Source organism: Pleuronectes platessa, chromosome 16 (genome assembly GCF_947347685.1).
Source record: "Pleuronectes platessa chromosome 16, fPlePla1.1, whole genome shotgun sequence".
Classification (NCBI taxonomy): Eukaryota; Metazoa; Chordata; class Actinopteri; order Pleuronectiformes; family Pleuronectidae; genus Pleuronectes; species Pleuronectes platessa.
Window position 1 is genome coordinate 7,721,049 of NC_070641.1, and position 23,268 is coordinate 7,744,316.

At 43.6% G+C, this 23,268-nt stretch overlaps 1 protein-coding gene across 1 annotated transcript in view; it reads left to right on the plus strand.

The window, feature by feature from the left end:
• The first annotated feature begins 1,035 nt into the window (after positions 1-1,035).
• The window catches only part of cacng2a (calcium channel, voltage-dependent, gamma subunit 2a), a 57,857-nt gene continuing 35,624 nt past the window's right edge, over positions 1,036-23,268 (plus strand). The window contains exon 1 of the mRNA XM_053443468.1: positions 1,036-3,003. Within this exon, the coding sequence (XP_053299443.1) occupies positions 2,778-3,003 (226 nt within the window). The 5' untranslated portion in view covers positions 1,036-2,777. The remainder of the gene's footprint in view (positions 3,004-23,268) is intronic.

The following is a 23,268-nucleotide window of genomic DNA, read 5'->3' on the forward strand; positions in this document are numbered from 1 at the left end:
AAAAATAATAAAACTAGAATGTCACTCAGTTGAGCACATACTTCCTCCAAGCCCCAGTCCCCTTGCAACCACATAAAAATGACCTGCACCTGATCATACTGTTTTATCATCAAGAAGCGTGAATTAATCTCAGAGAAATCAAGGAAAATATCCCTTTTTTTATCAATTCATATTTATCTCAATCATAATTAATATATATTTGTATGAAACATTGAATCAGTTGTAACAAAGATGTTTGAACAAAAGGGGGCGACAAACTTCAGAGTGGCAGAACAGAGAGATGGAGATAGCTGTCCTTTCAGCACCACACACAAACACACACAAACGCACAAGTCTCCATAACTTCAGAGGACATTACATAGACTTACATTGATGTCCCGGAGACTTACCCAAACCGTAACCATAGTGACAACTTACCCAACCATTACCCTAACCTTAACCCTAACATTAAACCTAACACTTACCTAGCCTTAAAATACCTAACCCAAATTCTAACCCTAACCCTAAAACTCCTTACCCAAAACAAACAAACATGTCCTCACCTTGTAAGGTCTGTGCTCAAAATGGTCTTCACGAATACATAAGTACAAGTACAAGTCCACACACACACACAAACACACACACACACACACACACACACACACACACACACACACACAAATTAATACAGCACATGAATTATGACTCTTTTTTAAAACACGATGAAATAAACGGATCAGCCTAGGGCGCAGAGCGGCAGGGTCAGCGGGGACGTGCGTAAAAGACGACCACATTGGGACAGTGAGGAGCCATACACGCACGAGTCTCCGCCTGTGTGCGCACAGATGCATGTGGGTAGTTCTCCATCCATCTAGAGAGAGAGAGAGAGAGAGAGAGAGAGAGAGAGACAGAGAGAGAGAGAGAGAGAGAGAGAGAGAGAGAGAGAGAGAGAGAGAGAGAGAGAGAGAGAGAATCGCAACACCCCCTCCTTCCGCCCCCTCCACTCACAGAAACGGAATTAAAAAAATCTTTAATATCTCTCCAGCAACGAGCCACCGTTGCTGCAGCGCAGAGCGCGCACGCATGCACACACACATGCACACAAATGCTCACACACATGCACTGTGTTGCCTTTGAAAACGTCGCCGGTGAGAAGGAGGAAAACTTGGCTGCAGAATTAAGGGCAGCGTCTTCATGCTGATATAAAAACAGATAGAGAGAGGGGGCAGGTTATAACCTGGACGTCTTGAATGTGGCCTGTGGAACCTCTGCTGATATCGTGACAACACCAGCTCTGTGTGTCTGTGGAGCTGTGCAAGTCCTGGTTGTGTAATATCTTTTTTTTTCCTCTCGTGCTTCCGCAAAGCGACCAAACCTGCAGCCGAGAGCGCGCGGATAGAAAGAAGGGGCAGGAGAACAAGAACAAGACGAACAAGAAGAAGAGGAGGAGGAGGAGCAGGAGGAGGGGAAAACGGGAGGATTGTAACGTTCATCAGAATTTATTTTGTTTCCTATTACATGGCGCAAGGGCTAAACAAACGGGACCGTCCTGGGTGTGAAGCTGCCACGGTGAATTTGGATATTCAAGCAGAAGCAGCAGCAGCATCCTCCTCCATCCACGGAGGAAGAGGGAGAAGCCACCTCGGCTGCGGCGGCGCACACACCGACTCCTCGTCCTCCTCCTGCCGGCTCTATGTCGAGTGATGGTCGGCTTGCCTTGCTGGATTCTCCCCGCTCTCTCCAGATCGTCGACGACCGAACCTCCTCTGACCGCAGACCCCCATTTTCGGCGGAAACCTACCCAGAGCGATAGGGCTACATATGGAAACTGGGGACCAAAATTTTAGGAAAAAGGAAAATCTAAGCGGTTGATTTCATTTATTGTAATTATAATTATCTATCAGGTTTCTCTTGTTTATGTGTGAGCTCATTTCTTTCAAAGCCCGCTGATTAATGAGTCTGTTGGCTGAGCCGATATTTCCTCATGCCATCGGGTTGATTTGTGAGCAGCCAGCCGAATATTGTCCTCACAGTAGGTCGTTATAAAACCGTTTTTATTTCCTATCATCAGGACTCGGATCAGTCCATTTGTTTATGATCCTCTAATATGAGAGCTTTCTCTGCTGTCCTCGTTTCCCTTCCCAGTTTCCCTTCACCTCTCTAGCTATTACGAGTCTTGTGGAAAATCTTTGGACACATCACTAATTCTTATTTCTTACTCGCTTCTAACTTAAGTAACTGCAACGCATTGTAAGAGATATATAGAGCTGTTGTACTGTAAGCCTGCAATTACTCTAAAACCAAGGTTCCGTCTCTTTGGTCCATTATATCTCATGTTAATTCAGCTGTAACCTCTACAAGACAAGAAACAGGTTGTTCTTGTTGTGTTTTTCCCACTTTGGTTAATCTCACCTGCACCACCTCAAACACCGTTAATCCTGCACAGCTCATGTTTGCAGAGTGGCTGTTGTGTGGCTTGAATCTGCAGCTGCAGGCCTGCTGAGGTGCTGCCTGATCTCTCATCTTTATTTGTGAGGATCTAAAAGTAAGAACAAACGGAGAGGAGAGACACAACTGTGTCCTCCTCTCTTCCCTCCCCTCTAAAGAAATAACCCAGAATTTTTTTCTCTTGTTTTGGTCCCTACCCAAACGCAACCATAAGGTTCCTACCGCATCCTCCTCCTCCTTCTTCCCTCTCCTTCCGCTCGAGTATATCCCGTTTTTTCGGTTTGGTGTGGTCCCGCAAATTTTCAAATATTTACTTCCTGTACATCAAGAGGAAAGGGGGTCCCCCTTTCATGGAATGCGGAAACATGGGTCTGTTCGACCGCGGTGTCCAGATGCTGCTGACCACGGTGGGAGCATTCGCGGCCTTCAGCCTCATGACCATCGCAGTCGGGACGGACTACTGGCTGTACTCCCGTGGCACCTGCAGGTCCAAGTCCATGAGCGAGAACGAGACTAGCAAGAAGAACGAGGAGGTGATGACCCACTCTGGCCTGTGGAGAACTTGCTGCTTGGAAGGTAAGGGCAAAGACATTTTCTCGCTTTTCCCTGACGTGGTCTTGTCTGTGGGGTTTGGAGCTGGCTGCCTTCACTTCCCTCTTCCACGACAATAGAAGTTCAAGGATGCTTCTGAATACCTCCACAGGAAATGCACAACATGAGTGTGACAGAAGCTGGAGTTTGAGGTTTTGTCGACCAGCACGGATAGGAGCATATTTCCAGAAAGACAACCTCGATGGGTTGCAATATAATCATCAGATCATGATTTTTACTTTGATCCCCCTGATAGAGGGCCAGAAAAGATGACAAATCACTCTTTCCCGGACATGAAACACGCTTACCTTTTGCAGGGTTGTGCTTCTTCATATTGCTCAGAAGATCCACAATAATCCGTGAAGGAGGTTAAACGTATGATGAGTCTGAGGAACAGATGATTATTTAAAGGGTGCAAGTGTGATCCCAATGTTGATTCTCCCCAGTCTTTGCTTGTCTAATTTGAAGTCTTAAAAAAATACTCAGATAAAAAAGTGGTTGCTAATTGACTTTGCTGCTAAATGTTAGATAAAGACCATTCATTCTAAACTTTACACATGGGGTTTCATCTCCTGCAGGCCGGGTTAAACACCCCCGTCCCTGTGCTGCAAGATTAGTAGTATCTATGTTGTTCTACATATAAAACATAAACGTTTTGCTTTGTCATATGTCAAATGACATAATCCGTGAAAGAATATTTCTTGAAATCTGCACGTTTGATGTCATTGCTTCATTTTAAGGCGTAACAAAGCAGAATGAAACTGACAAATGACAAAAATTCTGCCTGGAAATCCAGACTGATGCAGTTGTGGTCAGGACTTGAGCTCCAGCAGCGAGCGTTAAGTAGGCTTCTGGATGCAGACTGAGGCCGTTCCTCTAAAACCCACTCTGCAACAGTTTCACCAGTCAGATACTAGAATCTAAATCATGACATAATAACATATTCACATGCAGCAGTTAGGGTGGGACTTGCATCGTATATATCAACCTGATTTACTGGCAAATCAATACTCTGGTCTCACCCTAATTAAGGGGAACTCCAGGGGAGCTTTCCCTTTAAAGAGGATGTGACCCTGGAACAGCAGGTTGGACAGGGTGTTTGTTTTCATCGTGAAAAGTCATGGCGGCAGAGATGCGGACGTTTGCTGTGTTGACCTCCTCGACACCCTTGATGATGACAGGGCTGCCCGTCATGTAACCTTTGACCTGTCTGGGTTCGGTGATCTCCGAGGTGTCAAACGGCCTCACCTCCGGAGTCCGCACCATCTGACGGAGGCGGTGTGTTTCCTGTCACGGCCCGGCGGAGGCACCGGGTGAGCAACTGTAGCTTTGTGAGGGCGCAGAGCGTTAAAGGTCTGCTCATCTTCGCTGTGAGATCCTAAAAGGTCCCAGTGTCGGACTTCGTGCTCCTCCAGTGCTCCTTCTGTTCACAGCTCAGTACCTGGTTTGAAGTAACAAGTGTAATTTAATGCAGCTGTAATCAATATTTTTACACTAACAACTTATAGGAAATGACCATGGATAGATAATGTGGAAGAGGTCACTTGTAGTAACAAACCTACAGAGAACTCCAATAGCACTCAGGCAGCATGGAACTCCAACAATCACAGTCACATTTAAGTAGATCCAGATTTTGACTTGGATCCGCACCAAATTGTACATACTCATAAATATCAGTCATCTTAATATACCAGATTTGTTTTATCAAGAGCCATGAATTATTCTCTAAGAAATCAATGAAAATGTGGAAAAACACCCCCTATCACATAGAGAAATCTGAACAAACTATCATGGATCTGCCCCCTAATCTGGATCTTTGTTCATACTTAATGGTAATTAACTCCACGGAGTGACAACACAAAAACATACCTGGACGGACAACACCTGGATCTGTTCCCCACTGTCCAAGTGCCCACCCCACCCCACTGTCTAAGTGCTCCTGAGCAAGGCACCTTACTCCCCCAACACCTGCTCCCCGGGCGCTGTGCATGGCTGCCCACTGCTCTGTGTGTCCTCCTGTGTTCACCAGATGGGACAAAAGCAGAGAACAAATTTTCCCCCATTTGCATGTCGTGTGTGTGTGCAAAAATGTATCTTATCTTATCTTATCATCTGAAAAGTGAATATCAAATGAGTGTAGTGGAATGAAGAGTTGAAAATATCCACTCGCCACATCTACACATCAGCTGTTCCAGAGAAGCTGCTCAGGTGCTGGCAGCAGAAACCTCTCTTCAGTCCAGATGTGAGTGTGTTTGTAAAGAGCTCTGTGAATATTCTGGAGATGTAACCCTGAGTGCTGACACAGAGCTCTGTGCCCGCAACGATTCCATTAATGCACATAGGATTAATCACAGCTGGAGTAATGATGACCAGGAAGCCATCATTTAATTGGCCAATAAAACAACAAAGAGTCAAGATGAGATCAAAATGTCGCACTCTGGGATTAGTGTGTGTGCGTTTGTGTCTACACAATGAGCCTCCTGCTTTGAACAAAGGATCAAAATGGCAGGAAATAAACCCACATTTGTCATTTGTGATTCATGAGTGATCCCCAGAAAAAGCAGAAGAGTGGGAACAAAAAGGAGGCCACCGCATTTCATTACTGGGGTCAGGTTCATTTAAATTCTAATTCAGATGACTTCCTGCTCAGGAAATTGGGTTTTAAAAAGCTAGTACATTTAATTATAGGTAGTTTGTACATTTTAGACCAAGAAATCGGGGGGGAAATGGAAAAATTGAAAAGTAGAGAGCGGATGCAGCTGTGGGAGAGGCAGTGATAAGCAGCCTTTTTTCAGCACACAGAGTCAGGAGGAGTGATATCAAGTTTTACATTTCAGATGTTAATTAGGCCTCAGTTTGCTGCTCAGCTCCATTAATTCAAAGTGCCAAGATGACTAGTATTCATCTCTCCCCCAGCTCGGCTCAAATGAAGTCTTCCTGGTGATCAGGCGCCGGCTGAGGCTGTGATCGCTGTGTCCTATTCACAGTAGAGCGTGTAAACTGTTGGTTTGGCAGCAAAGGCACAGACACACACACACACACACACACACACACACACACACACACACACACACACACACACACACACACACACACAGAGCTTGTAGAGTGGACATGGGTGGATTTGTGTTTGTGTAACCAGTTGCCAGAGAGGAACCTGTGAGAAAGGAAGACCCATACTGGGTTCTCACACTCTGACCTTTGCTTCACTAATTGTCCGGAGGGGTTTTATGTGAGAATGCAAACGTACAGCAGGAAAATTACCAGCAAGTGAGTGGACGTGCTGTTGGTGCATCTAATGTGCCTGACGTGAAACTGGAAGAATACAAATATCTCAGGATGAAAAAGAGGAGGCTAATTTCCTGCCTCCTGCATGCTGCATGTTCTTTCTATGTGAAAGATAAACAGACGGGAATGTGTATCTCTCATATGGATGAATCCACCGACCATTTTAAATAATATCACAAGGCTTTCCTTGAAGCTTGAGAGGATTTCCAGACAGTAGCTCTGACTATTTCAGTTCTCTGAGGGAAACCTGCACCTATTTTTACTACAACGTTTTTGTGTTGCTACTTTGGAATGTTTTAAACTGCTCAATATGTTCAGCTATTGTGGATCCACAAACACAGATGAGGTTTCAGACAGTGTGGGTGCAGAGAGAGACCCTGCTGATGAATTGGCCCCTGGAGTACTCTGCTTCTCCACCACTGCCATGCTCTCTAGGCTAGGTGCACCATGCTGCGTTTGCCGCTAACCTGAGGCGTCCATCTTTAGTACAGCGCCACCCTCGGACTCCTAAGTAGTTGCAGGATGAGACAGCTTGAATCGGGGAGGGGAAATGTGATAAAGGAGGGCCAAAGTCGTGTCTGATGCCTTGTCTTATACTGTTGAAGAAACGTGTCTGTTAAGGTTCATTATTCAACCATCAGACAGTTAAAATTATTAAAAGAATCTTAAAATCATCCAAAATGTTATTGTCAGCCAATGAAGTGAGGCAAGAGCTGGATAGATATGGGTTTGGGATACTAAGATACACTTATTTATGTATTTGGATGAAAGGCTTGAAGAAAACCAGATGCTGGATTCCTGCACAGTTTGTGGCCTTAGAGCCCAGAGAGCTTTTTTCTTCATCAGAAACATGATGAACGCATCTGTGTTTTTATCAACTCAGATCTTCTCTCAGCTGATGTGAGGCGACACTGTTTACAGAGATTTCAGTTTCAGGAAAGTCTCAGATGTAATCAGAGCAGGGGCTTGGCTCAGTTTGACCTTTGTTTATAGATTTTAATGTGTTTTAGTATCATAAGTTTCCTTGGGGTCGGTTTGGTTCAATGTAGGGCCCCCCAGGTTCCTCTTGTCTGAAATGCTCCTGAAGGAGGGATTTTTTGATGCAACATTCACAAACAAGATCATAGATGATGAATAATTTTGTGACGTAGACATGGCGACTCTTTCTTTGTAGAGTGTTTTTCCACACGACGCAGGTTATGTAGAAAAAGGAATTCTACATTTAAAAAAAATGATTTCCTGTTTGAATTTGTTAACCAAACATGGCTGCCACTTCAGTGTGGCCTCCCACAGCTCTTGTCACTCAGTTCACAGTTCAGGCTTCCTTGCTCATGATTTTATGTATGAGCATGTGGGAGTATCAATGTAGTGTACATTCATGCTGCTGAAAACACATGTGGGAGTATGTGTGTGTGTGTGTGTGTGTGTGTTTGTATGTGTGTACATGTTTGTGAGCGTGTTCTCTGCAGCAGAGAGGCAGGATGAGATAAGAGCAGATAACTGAGTGGCGGAGGAGAGCGGGATTAGTCTCATCGTCCAATCAGATAAGGATTACTCAGCTTGAGTTTGCCCAGCCAGGCTAATGTCCCGGCTCATAAGTGGCATTATGCTGCATTATGACGCCGATCCAGCAGCATGGGCCGGATTATAGTTTGACACAAGTTGAGAGCAGCGTGGACTGGAACATGTATGCGGCGCCACTTGTTGAGGCAGAAACGCCCCCTTCTCTCCTCCATCAGAATGGTGTCCCTACTCTGGGCATACTAGCCCCTCATCTGATAACAGCCTGCGTAAAGTGACTGAGCTCTATTGCTCTGCACTGTCACTCTGCCCTGCAGCCGGCGATGGATGGGATTCATTTAGCCTTCTGCTGGAGCTCCGCTGAGACTGCAGACGGCCAACACAACTGTTTTATTGGTCTCCACCTCGCCCTCTCTATTGCCCACAAAGGCAGGGCCAGACATAACGGATTTAGGCTGAGGCCAGCGGCGGTCCAAGCACCGCGCAGGACAAACACACTGTGGATGCAGGGTATCAGTGTAGAGGTTATTGATTGTGTTTGAGTGCAGCGTTAGGTCTGTTATGGTAGCTTCCCTGATCAAAGTAGGTTTGTTAACAGTGCTTCTATGATAAAACACTTTCAACCAAGTAAACTTTGTATATTTCTATGACTTGTATGTTGTGTTAAAGGAAACTTATGATGCTTTTACAATACTTTACAATATAGTGTGTTTTACTGGTTATTATCTCCACCTGCACCAAGAGGGTTGTGTTGTCACCCCTGTTTATAGTTTTTTGGTTAATCGGCTTGATTTAAAGCAAGATAACACAAAAACAGCTGAACAAATTGCTGTGAACTTTGTGGTTCAGAATAGAATCCATTTCAATTTGAGTCTGGATCTGATCCACAAACTGTTTCCCCATTTTTTTATAACATTGTGAGATAGGGCATTATGCAGAATTTTCATAGTTTTCCCCAAAAATATCTCAATCATTTCAATGAAAAATAAATCAGGTTAATTAATAGAACTGATATCTATGAGTGTGAGAAAATGTGGGGTAGCTGGATTGAATTTAAGGGGATTGTTGGGCCTGGGTGGAGGCATGTGCTCTACTGGGTAATATTCTACATTTTTAAAGTTCTGCAAAGTTAAAATCCCCCAAAGTCTGTCATTAAGAGAGCTCCCCTCCTGCACAGAAAAGTATGAATTTCCTGAAACACCTCTTCAGTAGTCTGACTGATATTTTCTCATTCTGACTTCATGTGATCACAATGCCTCACATTTGCATTATGCAGGCAAGCGGCTTGTCTGGAAAGCCTCCTAACAAGCCCCGGTAAAGTGAGACATTTCCTAAACATGCTGGAAGCGGTTGACCAATCACAAAAGAGTGGGCCAGCTGGCCAATCAGAGCAGATTGGGCTTTATTGTGTGTGGAGCCTTAAAGACACAGGAGCTAAAACCAAGTTTTGCAGACAGAGGCTGAAAGGAGGAGCTACAGCAATGGGCATTGTGAGGAATGTGATGTGTTTTATGAACATTCGAGCTTGAATATAAGATCATTATTTGTGTAATTCCTCTTGTGCTGACATGTCTGAGTGTTTCTTTTCCCTCAGTACTGGTTGCAGACCGCTAAATGGACTCAGTATTTCCAGTATTGGGTGTCAGACACCCCTCAGGCCTCTGAGTGCAGGACACATTATGATGAAATGCTGGTATTGTGTTGGAGTAATTACACAGCAACTGCATGATGTTTTTATTCAAATTATTTTATGCATGTGCAATATTACTGCATTATTAAGTAGCTAGGGTAACATAAACAAAAGTGTCCCTGTTTCCTGATTCACGTCTTGGCTCATAGTATCCATGAAACAAATATGGGTGTAGATTAAAATCACAGACTTAAGGCGACATGATAACTCCCCAAATTGAAGCCAAATCATCTGGTTTGCCCCCTGCTGGCTGGCTGCAGTATAGATGATAAACCCTGCCCCCTCCATGTTAGCAGACAGGACGTGGACCACACTAAAAAGTCAAAATATGTTTAAATACATTTTCCATCATTTTAGGTAGTTGCTATATTACTTATGTATATTCAAGTGGTCATTTTTCTGATAAGTTTCGTTTTAACTAGTTATTGGATTATATATAGAGGGGATGAAATGTCTTGATTGACAGCTGAGACTGACTGACGATTGGTTGAGAGCATGTATTGGTGGGACCTCTGTACTCTGACGCCAAATGATTTTTTGTCAAACAGGAAGAAGTGGAGACGTGTTGTCCATCTTTATGTACAGTCTATGATGCAACTGTAGACATGGTAACAGTAAAAAAAAAGTACATTTGTGAGCCCTACGCGGGCTGCTTCTACCTATACCTGATATCGGTCGGTTTGTAGAAGGTCTGATGTCAGTGTGTTGTAAATTTAGACATTGAATTATCTGGACCGGGACCACCTCTTTTTGGTTGCACAAAATTTTGGTCCGTTAGTCTGAGCCATGGTCCTAGGAACTGTTACTTTGGTTCAGACTAAACTGAAATGTCCGAAGGTCCATATCAAACAAGATATGTGTGAAAGTACCCTTCAACAAACTTATAGGGACATATGTTAGCATTAAAAGTGCAATATGAGGTCCAACAAGTCTGTAAATAACCTGTTGAAACAGCTTGAAGTAACAATTCAATAAGAAAACTACAGCACAGACTCCTTGTTATACATGAAGCTTCCACAGTTTTTTAGTGCTGCTGTCAGTTGAGAACTTTAACAAGACGTCACACTACTTAACTTGTATAACATTTTTCCCGTTATATACAATACATATATAGTTATTGTAATGTTGCACCACCAGGACCAGAAAAAATCCTCAGAATTTGCACTGGACAGTCGAAAACTGAACAGACTGAACAACAGGATCAGATCCTTTCAAATGAAACCTTATGTCATGGGTTATATGAGACTGTAGAGGACAATAGGGGTTTAAAGTACACACCGTTATTACCCTTTTGTATTAATAGTCATGTCTTGGTGGCAGCGTTCAGTCGTCCTGATGGAGCCTCAGAGATGAGATGGATGGTGGACGGGTGTGATGGCACTGTAATTGGTTTAGTAAATGATTAATGGCTCAGATGGCGTTGATCGATGGGAGAGGGGCAATAAACTTTGGTGGCCCTCTCCCATAAATGCTGTCACCTGTTCTGCCTCTGAGACCCCAACAACAGTTTCTCCATCCACAGAGCCTTCTGATTATACATTTGAAAAATATAAACAGAAGATTGAGCATTAAAGAGCAGCATTTTTTAAGTTACAACATAACAATTATCATCACATTATCATCACAGCCAGCAGGACTGCATGTGTGCGTCTAGCCTTGATTTACATGTTATTTCTAGCTCCACTGGGTGCTGTTGGGTGGGATCTATCTTTATCCGATATGACCGGAGAACAAATCAATAAAAAACCTACCCTGGACCAGTCTCTGTGTGATCACACTGGGTGCCACCGCAGCATGACACTAGAAGCACAGGCTGCTTTCCCCCTGCTTGCACGAGCGTTTTCATGTTGCCGTAACTGTTCCTGTGACTCAACATGTTTCAATTTGATTCTGGCACAAGAAAGGTTTTTATACACACCTATAATCTTTACAGTTATCTAACAACCGTTTTGCAAGTGACAACTGCCGAGCAAAAGCTACAATTTTCAGCCATGTTTTGGCGAATTTCGACCAATGCTGTGATTGTTTATCACAGAAAGATGATTGAAGACATGACTTATGCTGCAGAGGTGCAAGAGCAAAGTCCTTTCCACACCTGTTTTACCAGTCAATAACACCTGTTATCAGTCAATAACACACATTTTGCACACACATTTACCTGAATTAATCAGACAAAAGAGGATGAGCTGCAATAACTTGTTTTTTTGCTAATAATTGTTAAGAGTCTTTTTTCAGCATTTTTAATTTATTCTTTTTCATTCATAAATGTTCTGGGATTGAAGTGGTGACCTTGGACAATGAGAAACTTCAAGTGAATTTTTTGCAAATAATTGAGAACAATTTAATTGGATAACTCTGTTATGAAATTATTCATTAAATAATACATTTATGTGAATTGGCCTGGGCTGTGTGAAAATATAACAGGCACCTTTATACTTCTACGTTCAAACATTTTAAAGACAAAAAGATTTAGTGAGTCAACAACAACTGTTGTTAATAAGCATTAGATGAAGATTATAGGTTTTAGGTGCAGGTTCAATTTTCCTTTGACTGATCGCGTTAAAAATAAACTGATACAAACAAAGTGACTTTCAAACTACTGCTTTTATCAAAGGTCAGAGGTCAAGAGCAAAAGAAGAGAAATCATTATAGTCCACAGTTGCTGCCGTGTATTTGCTCTTTGCTTTTGTTTATCAAACCAATGTTGCTCTCTTGAAAATGTTAAGTTTCCAGGTTGAAGTGGTTTGGATAAGCACTCGATTTTCAGTGAGATTGCACTCTGATTACATAGAATTGATCCTCTTACAATGAAAGTGTAATTACCAGCAGGCCAATCTCCGATTGCATCGCAGCAGAGCTCCCCTGCGTTCCACTCCGCCAGCCATATCCTTAAGCTTTGCAAACATCCCAGAGAGACCCTGTAGTAAATGATAATTAACTGCAAATACAATCCATTCATTTTAAGGAGGTGCATTTCACTCCCTTTATTTATTTATTTATGTTTTTTTTTCAATAGCAGAGAGAAAGTACGGCAATCTGCCTTTTGATTAATTGGCGGTGTCTGTGGTGCAGTTCATTTGCAATCTATTACACCGTGTTTGTTTTGTGTCAGAACGCAGCCCAAACACACTGCATCATCTCAGAGGTGGGGGAGGGGACAAATCAGAGGTTTATTGGATGCTTTGCCCCTGTCTGCTAATAACAATGCTAATAATAATAATAATAATAATAATAATAATAATAATAATAATAATAATAAAGCCCAAAATGCAGACACCTTTAATTTTACACACAGGTTTGCAGCCAGATCCAATGAACAGTTCCAAAAACACACACACTCAAAGAATCAAAGACGAAGTCAGAAAACAAAATTTGGTCAATAGCTCACGGGAGAATAAACATGAGGAAACGTTGACAGAGAAACTGACGAGATGAGCTGGATCTGAGGCAAAACTAAATACACAGCGTAAAACTGACAGATGAAACTAGTGAAGGCAGGGAAGTTCATAAATGAAGGAGGGAAACTAGACAATCACAGGAAGTGAGACAAACACTCAAGAGAAGATGTACGTAGTAAACAGGAAATGATGAACTCAAGGTTCAAAGAAAGAGAATTCCAAAATTCCAAACACAAAGGGATTATAAATCTGCTCAGATGACTCCATACAACAGAAAATCTTTCAACAGACTCAGCAAAGGACGCCTGTAAAGCTAATTCAGTTCAATAAAACTCTCCTGCATTTTAGTGAAGTGCTTTGAGTTTACAGTTTTATTGCTTATTATTGAAAATAGATTTTCACTTCAGACAGAACACTTCAACTGTTAAACTGTTGCTAACGCTGATGTAAATATTGTATCTTAAGAAACAAAAGGACAGTCAGAATTGAACAGCGTCGACAAAGACGTTCCCAACCCTTGACACCCGGCTGGAGAGCTGCTAACAGTTCTGCGAGCATCATTGAAGCCCAAGAACCTCCCCGGACTGAGAGTCTCGGGCCTGGGCCGAGGTGAGGCCGGAGGGCTGGAGGTTCCTGTAGCCGGAGTGAGGGTCATCGCCCGGGGCCGGCTGGAGGAAAGAGGACGGAGGCTCGAGGTCGTGTGAGGACGAGTGATGGAGGAGAGAGGGAACAGGGCAAATGAAGGTGATCCGGTCCAGATGGCCCAGGATAAAATGTGTGTGTGTGTGCGTGTATGAAACACATATACAAATCTTGATGGGGAATGGAGGTATCAGATATCTTTGGTATTTGACAGCCAATGTGATTTATTTGTTTCCTGTACAACAAGGCAAAGAAACCAGACAGTGCTGTAATTTCAGACAGACGTTTGATCAAACACCATTGATTCTTTTTTGTATATAATTCAGTAGTCTGCTCTGAAGGACAGAGGAATTTCGAGGTTGTGTGGACTTCTCACTTTTGACCTCCATCTTTTCTTTGATTGAGATGATAAACTGTACACAACACAACACACAATCAAAATCTCAAAAATATTTGATTCAGTGTAACGTGAAGGACAAGTAAGAGCAGTAGAATATTCAGCTTTTCTTTCTCAAGACGTCTCAAACATTGAATCCACAATATCTGTAGATAAACCTTGTCTTTGTTTCACTGACTAATTATTAAATTTGACAAATCTTAATGGAAGTGATTTCATGAAGATACTTCTCGAGGCTTTCAAGCTCTAATATTCAGAAAACTCATCACTTTCCTCTTACTCTCCATGGCTGCAGCTCCTCTTTTCAGACATTGTCTGAAGTGGTTTTAGCTCCTGCTCTTTTTTAGGACCACTCCTGATTGGTCAGCTGGTCCAGTCTGTTGTAATGGGTCAACCGCTGGTCGAAATGGTTTTGTTAGGGGGCATGTCAGATAGCTGCTTGGTGTACATTATGCAAATATAGGGAATTTTGATGATTCAGACTACTGACGAGGGGATTCAGGATTAACGTTTCTTTCACATTTACTTTTTATATGAACAAAAAAACCATAGAACACACTAGTGGAGCGGAACAATGGAAAATTATTTTAATTAAAAGGGAATTCTCCCTTTGCGTTATTAAAAATGTACCTTATAAATATCTATTTATACATTTTGTTATTTTTCATCCATCCTGCTGTCCCTTTATTATGTTTGTGGAATAAATGACCCTCTTCTGAACAGTTAACGTATGGCTCATCTTTTCGTTACTATGTTGATAGCGAAGCCCTGGAGGTGCCAAAGCGGCCTTTTGGGGACGCCTGTCTGTCTCTGAGGACGTCCGAGCCGCCTGTCAGTGCGACGCTGCTCAGATGGCTGTTTACTGCACTTCCAGAGCGAGTATTTACTGCAGCCGACAGGGCTGGCAGACCCCACTGTCACAGCAAATGGTGCTGTTGGGAAAACAAACAGTTGTAATGAGACTGTATCTGTCAGACAGGGCTGGTGAAAACCGCCTCACTCCAACACACATGAGTCAAAGACGGAGACCGAGTCGAAAGGTTGTTGAGATCAAAGACGAGGTTCATGTAAAAGCAGCTTGAAATTTCGTTTTGAGTCTTTCTGGCACAAGTCGGGAGGAGGTTCAAACGTACGCCTGTAGAATTCCTTTAAATTTCAGCAAACGCTGAATGTGACCTAACTTTAATTGATTTAGACTCTGTTTGTTCTATCGCTCACACGTCTCCGTGGAGCAGCCTGATGGAGCGAGTTGGGTGCTTAACCTGAAGGATGATGATTTAATAGGCTTCCTACAGGAAATGATGTAAACCTGGTGTCTGGGAAGGGCTGACACTCGATTATTCATGTCTGGTGGCGGGACGCGTTCTGGGACTGTGAGCGCTCAGAGAAAGTGCGGGCCAAACTGCTGACGACGCGGCTGATTGTTGCCGAGATAAAAAAGACAGTGGCACTCGAATCCGCAGATCAGAGCAAACCAGGGGAATTTGTCAAAGTGAAGTCACCGCTGTTATCGTCGCTAGATCCCGATGTAGGCGAGGATAAGGTGCTGCTGAGTCCACTGAGGAGGATGATGTAATTTCCAGTCGAGCATGATGCTGCTCTCCTCCCCCTCTCCTCATCCGTGTGTGCATGTGTATGGCGTGCGTGCTTGTGCGTGTGTGCAGGCATGTGTGCGAGCGCTCACCTTCACATCTCTGTGTTTCTGCGAGCAGCGAGGAACAGGATGAATTTTTAATGAGCAGCAGCGTGGCTTCCCTTTGCTCTCTCAGATCGCTTTCCAGGACGGGGAGTCTCTCATGATCACAACAGCACACACACACACACACACAAACACACACACACACACACACACACACACACACACACCCGCGCACACAAACACACGCACACACACACACACACACACACACACACACACACACACACACACACACACACACACAAACACACATTCACCTGGTAAATGAGTGCAGATGTCACACAGCACATGCAAGTCTTTTTTCTTCCTTCCCAGCAGTGTGGATGTGAGCGAGTGTGACACCGGTGCTGCTGTGACATTTTCCTGAGCCTCACAGTTGTGTGTCCGTAATCAGCTTTGTTTTGTGCGTATGCATGTGTCATGCATTACATCATCATGGTGAGGGCCTTGCACTGTGCCGGTCTTTGGGATGACTCCATGCAAGTTGAGAGAATCAATCTCTTATGTACCCACAGTGCTCTTCCCCCCCCCCCCGCTCTGGGGCAGCTTGGCCACAGCGTCGCCAGCGTGTCTGGAATGAAGGTTGTGGTCGGAGCCTGCAGAAGTTCCCGTCCCAAACATCGTGTCTCAATCTATGGCTGAACAAAATGTTGAGAATAAGCAGCAGGAGTCTAGTAGATGTTGTGAGAGTAAGCTCAGACTGTGAGATGCAGGTTACATTGTGGACATTGGGAATTAAGAAGAGGAAATGAGAATAAACCGAAGATCTAAATCTTTAAAAAACTTTACATCCATATTCTACTGCTTGTGGTGGATTTGAAGAGTAAATAGAGATCAGGAAACCTGAAAATGTACCCTCACATATTTGTCTAAACAGGCAACAATAAATTGACGGTTGAGGTTTTAGATGGAGGGTGATGTAAAAAGTGGATCTTGACGTCACTGTCTTCAATAGTCTGGTACATGTAAAACATTAGTTTTTGGAATCAAGTTGTTGGAGCCAAAATGTATGTTTTCTTTGTATTGCTTTTATTTTGAAACTGAAATTAGTTCTTACACATTTATACTGTAATCGCTTATATATATGTATGTAACTTTTTAATATCTATAATATGTATAATATATAAGAATTGTACAATCCTCAGGTGTCACAGCGACATCTGTGATTGATGGAGCTTTCTGTGAAAAATGATGTCGGCTACGATCACATGGTTCGGCGTACACATGATTTCCCGTTGTGTCACGTTGCTGTTTTTCAGGGATGAGGACAATAAAGTCCAAGGGGTGAAAATCACTACAACAATGTTAAATTCAAGTAGGAGCTGCGCCGGAAAAGCTTTATCAACCTTTACCCGTTTTTCAGTTTTCCTTCCATTATTTTTTGTTTGGAATCAAATGTTTCAAGGTCACCATTCAGCTTGTCGACCTGGTTCCAGGCTCTAAACTCTTTAGGATTTTCTAGGAAATATTCTACCGGAATAAGAGCCGTTCTAAACGTCTCTCACGGCATAACTGTTTGTGTGAACTGGGTGCTGTGGCTTTGTTTGTCATTGCTCTTCATCTTGAAGATTCCGACATGTATACATTCCATCAGCTGCCTCCGCTGCATGGTTGGTGCCCTTGAGAGGTCACTCGAACAAAAAACGTTTGCTGATAACTGTTCACATTTTAATTTCTCCCATTAACTGTATGCAGTCACTGACACAGAGCAAAGCACTGTGTGTGTGTGTGTGTGTGTGTGTGTGTGTGTGTGTGTGACTCTCAGAGTGAATGTAGGTCACACTCTTCCCCAAACGTCATCTGTCAAAAATGTGTTTGTAGCACGCAGAGGGACAAGCTTGTCACTGTGAACGCTAACCGCTAATTAAAATGATTATCCAATGGAATTAAGTCCTGATCACATGGCCTGTCATCTCCTCTATCCAGACCTCTGCATCCCCCCCCCACCTTTTTTTCCTCAGAGGACGTAATATTAAAGTTCTTCAGACGTTGCACGGGGGATTTAACTGAAGAAGAGGAGGAATTGTAAGAGGCGGTGAAGAATTGGCCAGGAGAGGACGATGTTTGTCTTGTATCAGGCCGTGAGAGGAGGGGAGTGGGAGGATGAGGGGGTGGGAGGTGAGGGATGAGGGTCTGGAGTGCACACACACACACACACGCCCACACACACGATCACATACACTTAAAGTACATCCCCAGCAGCATTTACATACATGCAATGAAACAGAGAAATGGATGAATACATGCCTCCATACATCTAGTCATCTTGCCTGCCCTCACTTAAATACCCCCCCCCCCCTTCGTCCTCCCAGCATGCCACGCTGCTCGCCGCTGCAGCAGGGCAAGAGATGACATGTGGACACTCACTGAATTGCCAATCGCCACCGACAGAGAGAGGGAGAGAGAGACGGAGAGAGAGGAGGGGAGAACAGAGAGACGAAGGGGAGGTGTTTTGACGCATCCCGACTGCAACCATTGGCTTTTTTTTCCCTACATTAAAGATTAGAGAAAAAAAAGAACTGCAGAGAAGCACTACACTGAATACTGGATGTAACCCCCCCCCCCCCCCCCAACCCACACACACACACACACACACACAAACACACACACACACAGACACACACACACACACTTTCAGCTCAGAAAGAGAAATCAATAGTCACAAATTAATCACTCTGCCCCCCGGCAATCGAAGGGAGGAGGTGAGGGTGGGGCCACAGAGCGGCTCGCTCACAGAGCTAACCTGTAACCGAACCTGTACGCTATGGTGAATTCGTCTCTTCCCCATTTTTTTAACCAAGGCAGTTCATGGGCCGGTTCTGAGCCAGAAAACTAATCTGGAACCTGTTCTCTGTGTCTCACCAGTCAAAGAACTGGCTCTCGACTCTTACACCGACACTTCGCTGGTCTATATGAATGAACGGCTTACGTCAGGGGCTGGGGGCGGGGTTATCGTGGCAACAAGACCAATAAGACCTACCCAAATATTGTGACCACTGATCTAACCATTGTGAACCACCGCGAGCTGGTGCAGTAAAGGTTTACAAAGCCAGGAGCAATATATGAGAAGAGAGTGTGCCAGTGTTGATGTTGTGCTTGAAGTTGACACTAGTGTCACTGGGAAATCAGAGATGTATTGGGTAATGTAATGTCGTGGCTCTTTGCTGGCTCTAACCAGTGGAGAAGCAAAGTACAAGTACACGTACAGTTCCGTCCCTAAGTCTTAAGATATTAATATGCGACCTCTCACCCAAAGTCAGCTGGGATTTGCTCCACCTCTGGATGGACGGATGGATGAGTCAGCCTGTCTTTTCTACAACAACCTCCACTATAAGGGCTCAGCAGTCAATCTTCATTTCAGTTTTTCCAAAGCACTTCCATTTTACGACACAGAGTTTGGTATATTTTCAAATGAGGGCTGAGACTTCATAAAATAAAAGTGAATAACTTTGCGTTTTAGTGTTCAGATGTATTATACTGCCTCAGACAATTCAATTTGTAATCCCGGGCACACAGAGCAGCTGCCTCACAGTGCAGGAATCTGTCTCCGCTGCTGATGTGTGATTTCAGGCCGGGCCACAGTTTTTGCACCTCGGAGAACTCGCTGTAATTGGCAAATATTTTAAAAGGCGGTGAAGGTGACTGTGACTGAGCGCACGTGCACCTTCTGATTCCAAGTGTTATCGGTGCTTTTAAAAGTGGTGATTGACTTTGGTGGAAAAGCTCAAATGTCCTCTGGATGAGTCCATGAGGTCGCTTCGCTGTCGACGAAGCTGCAGGAATCATGATCAGACTCTGTGGCACTGAGAGAGAGAGAGAGAGAGAGAGAGAGAGAGAGAGGGAGAGAGAGAGAGAGAGAGAGAGAGAGAGAGAGAGAGAGAGAGAGAGAGAGAGAGAGAGACTCACAATCACATTTATTGATCAGCCTGTCCGAAGCTGTGGGAATCATGTGAATTTGTAAACCGACCTGAGTAACGTTTCCACTTGAGAGACATCCAATAGTTTCCAACACGGCGCAAGATTTGTAACGTGGGCAGTAGATATTGTGTTTACGGCGCACCAGCATCACTCACTCTCCCAGGCTCACCCCCCCCCCCCCCCCCCCCCCCCCCCCCCCCCCCCCCGCCTCGCTGCCGTCATATTCATCACCACCCGATCGGAACCGCAGTCACCTCACTTCACCTTTGCTGGAAATTGCAGCTCTGAGTTTCTGTCTTACTGCAAAGACTTTCGTTATCTCTCCTCAGTAACCTTATCTCGCGTACTGCTCGAGTGTTGCTGAGGTCGGCACTTCTCAGGAACAAGAGGACACTGATGGAATTATTTTAAATTGAGCGAAAACTCGGTTTAAATCTTACTTTTCTTTTGAGGGGACAGAAAAGTGTTTAATGCGGAGCCGAATGTATCCAACCTGAGTAAAGTAGATGTCTCACCTGAGCCTGGCGCTGCTGTCATCACTGTTTTCATCTAGTTTGATCCCTTATTTATTGTGAGGACACACTGATTGTTTTCATTCTTATGGTTTGTCAACCTATTAGATGTTTTGATGAATGTAATGACCGAACAACAATAATAAGAAATTCCCAACTGTTAGTTTCTGTAAGATACGTGGAAGGATTGTCTACCTTCTAATTCTAAAAATGTCTGTCTGTCTGTCGGTCTGTCTGTGGAACACATATCTCGAGAACCATTCATCCAATCCACTTCACACTTGACATTTGTTTTCTCAGTGGCCTGTGTTGAATTTGGTGCGATTTGGACATGTGATATGTTCAAATCTGAATTAACATGCAAACAGCAACCTCGCAGTTAGTGGGGATGTGGCACTGTGCCTAAAAAGAGAGGCTGTGGACTTCTTCTATGTCCTCAGATAACAAAGAGCAGAGGTCGGCAACTGGCAGCAATAATATCTTGTCTGCTAGATCATTTTGATAATTTGCCCATTTAAATTACACAATGTCAGACTGACACAGACGGTTGTCCTTGGTGCTGATCTGTGTGACGGCAACGACACTCATTGAATCACTTTGTCTTAAGCAAATTATCTTTTATTTTGAAAGGTGTGAAGTTTGTCCCGAAGATTGTTCCGATTGCCTAACAGACCTCTGACATTCAGGTTTAGATCGGGCACTTCACTAGCATTTTAAATTTTCCCATCACGATTGATCTTTGGATTATTACAATTGTTGACAACTTTCTCAACCAGACAGGAATACTTTTACTCGTTAGCGTAGCTTAGCATTAAGAACCAATTGAAGCTCTGTATATAACATTTCATAACGACTTTGACCTCTGTGGTGTTTGGTGAGAACACGGTGCCTCTCGCTGCTTGTTTCACCTTCTTTGTGCACTGCAGTGTAAAGAAAATGACGAATATGAGAGGTGACTTTAAACCTTCCTGGTGCAAACTGAACATTGAAACTGCAGCGACAGAGGAGGGAGCGTTATATTACTGCAAGACAAACTTATCAGGAAGAGTTCAGGTCATGTGATAGTCAATCTAAGCTTTGAGTGATGGCTGAATTTGTCCATTCTTCCCTGTTTTGAACGATGCTTATCGGACATTGAGAGTAAGAGTGACTCCTCTTCTTGACCTTTTTTTCCCTGCATGATGATTATGATGAAGACCCATCGTTCCATGTGTTTTAGCGAAAGAGTGATACAAAACATAATGTTTTCACTGCAAAGAAAGACTGACATATGAACATGGAGTGAGTCATATTCACTGTAAATGGAGCCAACTGCAAAGAGCATCTCTCACTCCTCCTTTCAGGTTATGGCTCTAACATTCAGGAGAGGGAGCTTTTCTTTCTTGCTGCTCTTCTGGTAAATATCTGGAGAGCTGTGTCATTCGACCCTGACATCGTCCAGAGGGAACACAAACCATCATAATGTCGAGCAGTGTGATTACGATCAGGTGGAGTGACTTGGCTCTTGATGCTGTGTTGGTATAACCTGATACACTATTGGAGCAACTGTTGGCTAATGCCTGCTGCCAACTGCTCAACTATACTACTGCACTCTTATCACTGCTTTTTGTGTGTGTTTGTGTGTGTGTGTGTGCGTGTGTGTGTGCGTGTGTGTGTGTGTGTTTGTGTGGCTTACTTATGTGGACAAATGCAAGTCCCTATAATGTCATTACATTTTAAGGTGAAGAAATATTTTAACGTTAAGTTTAAATGAATGGTGTGGTAGAAAAAGCACTGTGTATTGGCCCTGAATGAATGTAGTGTAAAGTGTCAACCATAAGATTTGCACTGCAAGAAAACTTGAGTTTACTTAAATTAGAGAGTAAGAGAAGTGTTTATGAATGTAAAAGGATGGTGACCAGGATAAGGGCTGTGAAAACTGATTTTAAGATCGTCGATAAATACTGAATGATTAATATTGAATGATTAAAGGGATAGGAGTGCATTGAGGTAAGTAATACAGATGTAAAATCAGGCCCAGTTAAAGTGAATAATAATCTGAAGAATATATGTACATGATCGATAGCAGCAGATCAATAAATATTTTAACATATGAATACATATAAATACAGCAGATATGTAATAGATTAATAATTGAGCAGTAAGTCTGTGTGTGGGTATGTTATTGAATGTCTGTCCTTTGGGGGGGGGGGGCAAAAAGGGTATGTGACTTCTGTGTGTATGTTGGGTGGGATGGGGGGGGGGGGTGTTAGGAGTTAAGGAGTTGAACAGCCCTGGGAACAAAGGTTGCCCATGTGCTGGGTCGATAATAATCTGACGTGCTAAACTCCAGGTCGGCTGCTCCCAGATGTTAGTGACTGATCTCAGTGGAAGCCTGATGTTTTTAGAGCAGACTGTGACAGTTCTCTGCAACCGGTTCCTGTTCTGGAGGCTGATGGAGTGAAACCAGCAGGTGATGGAGAATGTGATGAGATTCTCAATGAAAGAGCAATTGAAAGTCTGGAGAATGTCCCTGCTGACGCCGAAGGAAATGAGCTTCCTCAGGAGGTATTGCTGCTGCTGACATCTTCTGAGACTTTCCTCTGTGTTGGAAGAGAATTTGGGTTGTCAGTCAAAGATGGTGCCCAGGTATTTGTACACCTCAACGCGTTCCACTGGGTCCCCGTCGATTGTGGTGGTGGCTGCTGCTGCAAGCTCCTTCTGCCTGTTTGAAAAGGTGACAACCATCTCTTTGGATTTGCTGACGTTCAGTTCCATGCTAAAGCTGTCGCGCCACTTCACAAACTCCTGCAGAACTGGTCCCTGGTGCTGTGAGGGGCCTGATAGCAGAGACAGGAGAACTGTGTCGTCAGCATATTTAACCAGGTGACATTGGTCTGTGTGGATCTAAATATGCCAATAATAACACACACCGGAAAAACGAACACTTACTGTAACTTGCTGATGCAGTAGGTGTATTTTGTCTTCAAACATTTTTGAATGCAGCTCTTTAATGTGTAGTGACGTATTTACATTGTGGCGTTGGTATTTTTGTGAAACTAAAGGATCTGAATACTTGTTCCATTAAGACGTTTAGAGTCTTATTTTGTCACATATGTCTGATGCCTGATATTAGTGATACACCTCTAACAGAGTTCACAGAACTTCTGAAATATTAATGTGAGTGTTGGACCAAAAGGGTGCAA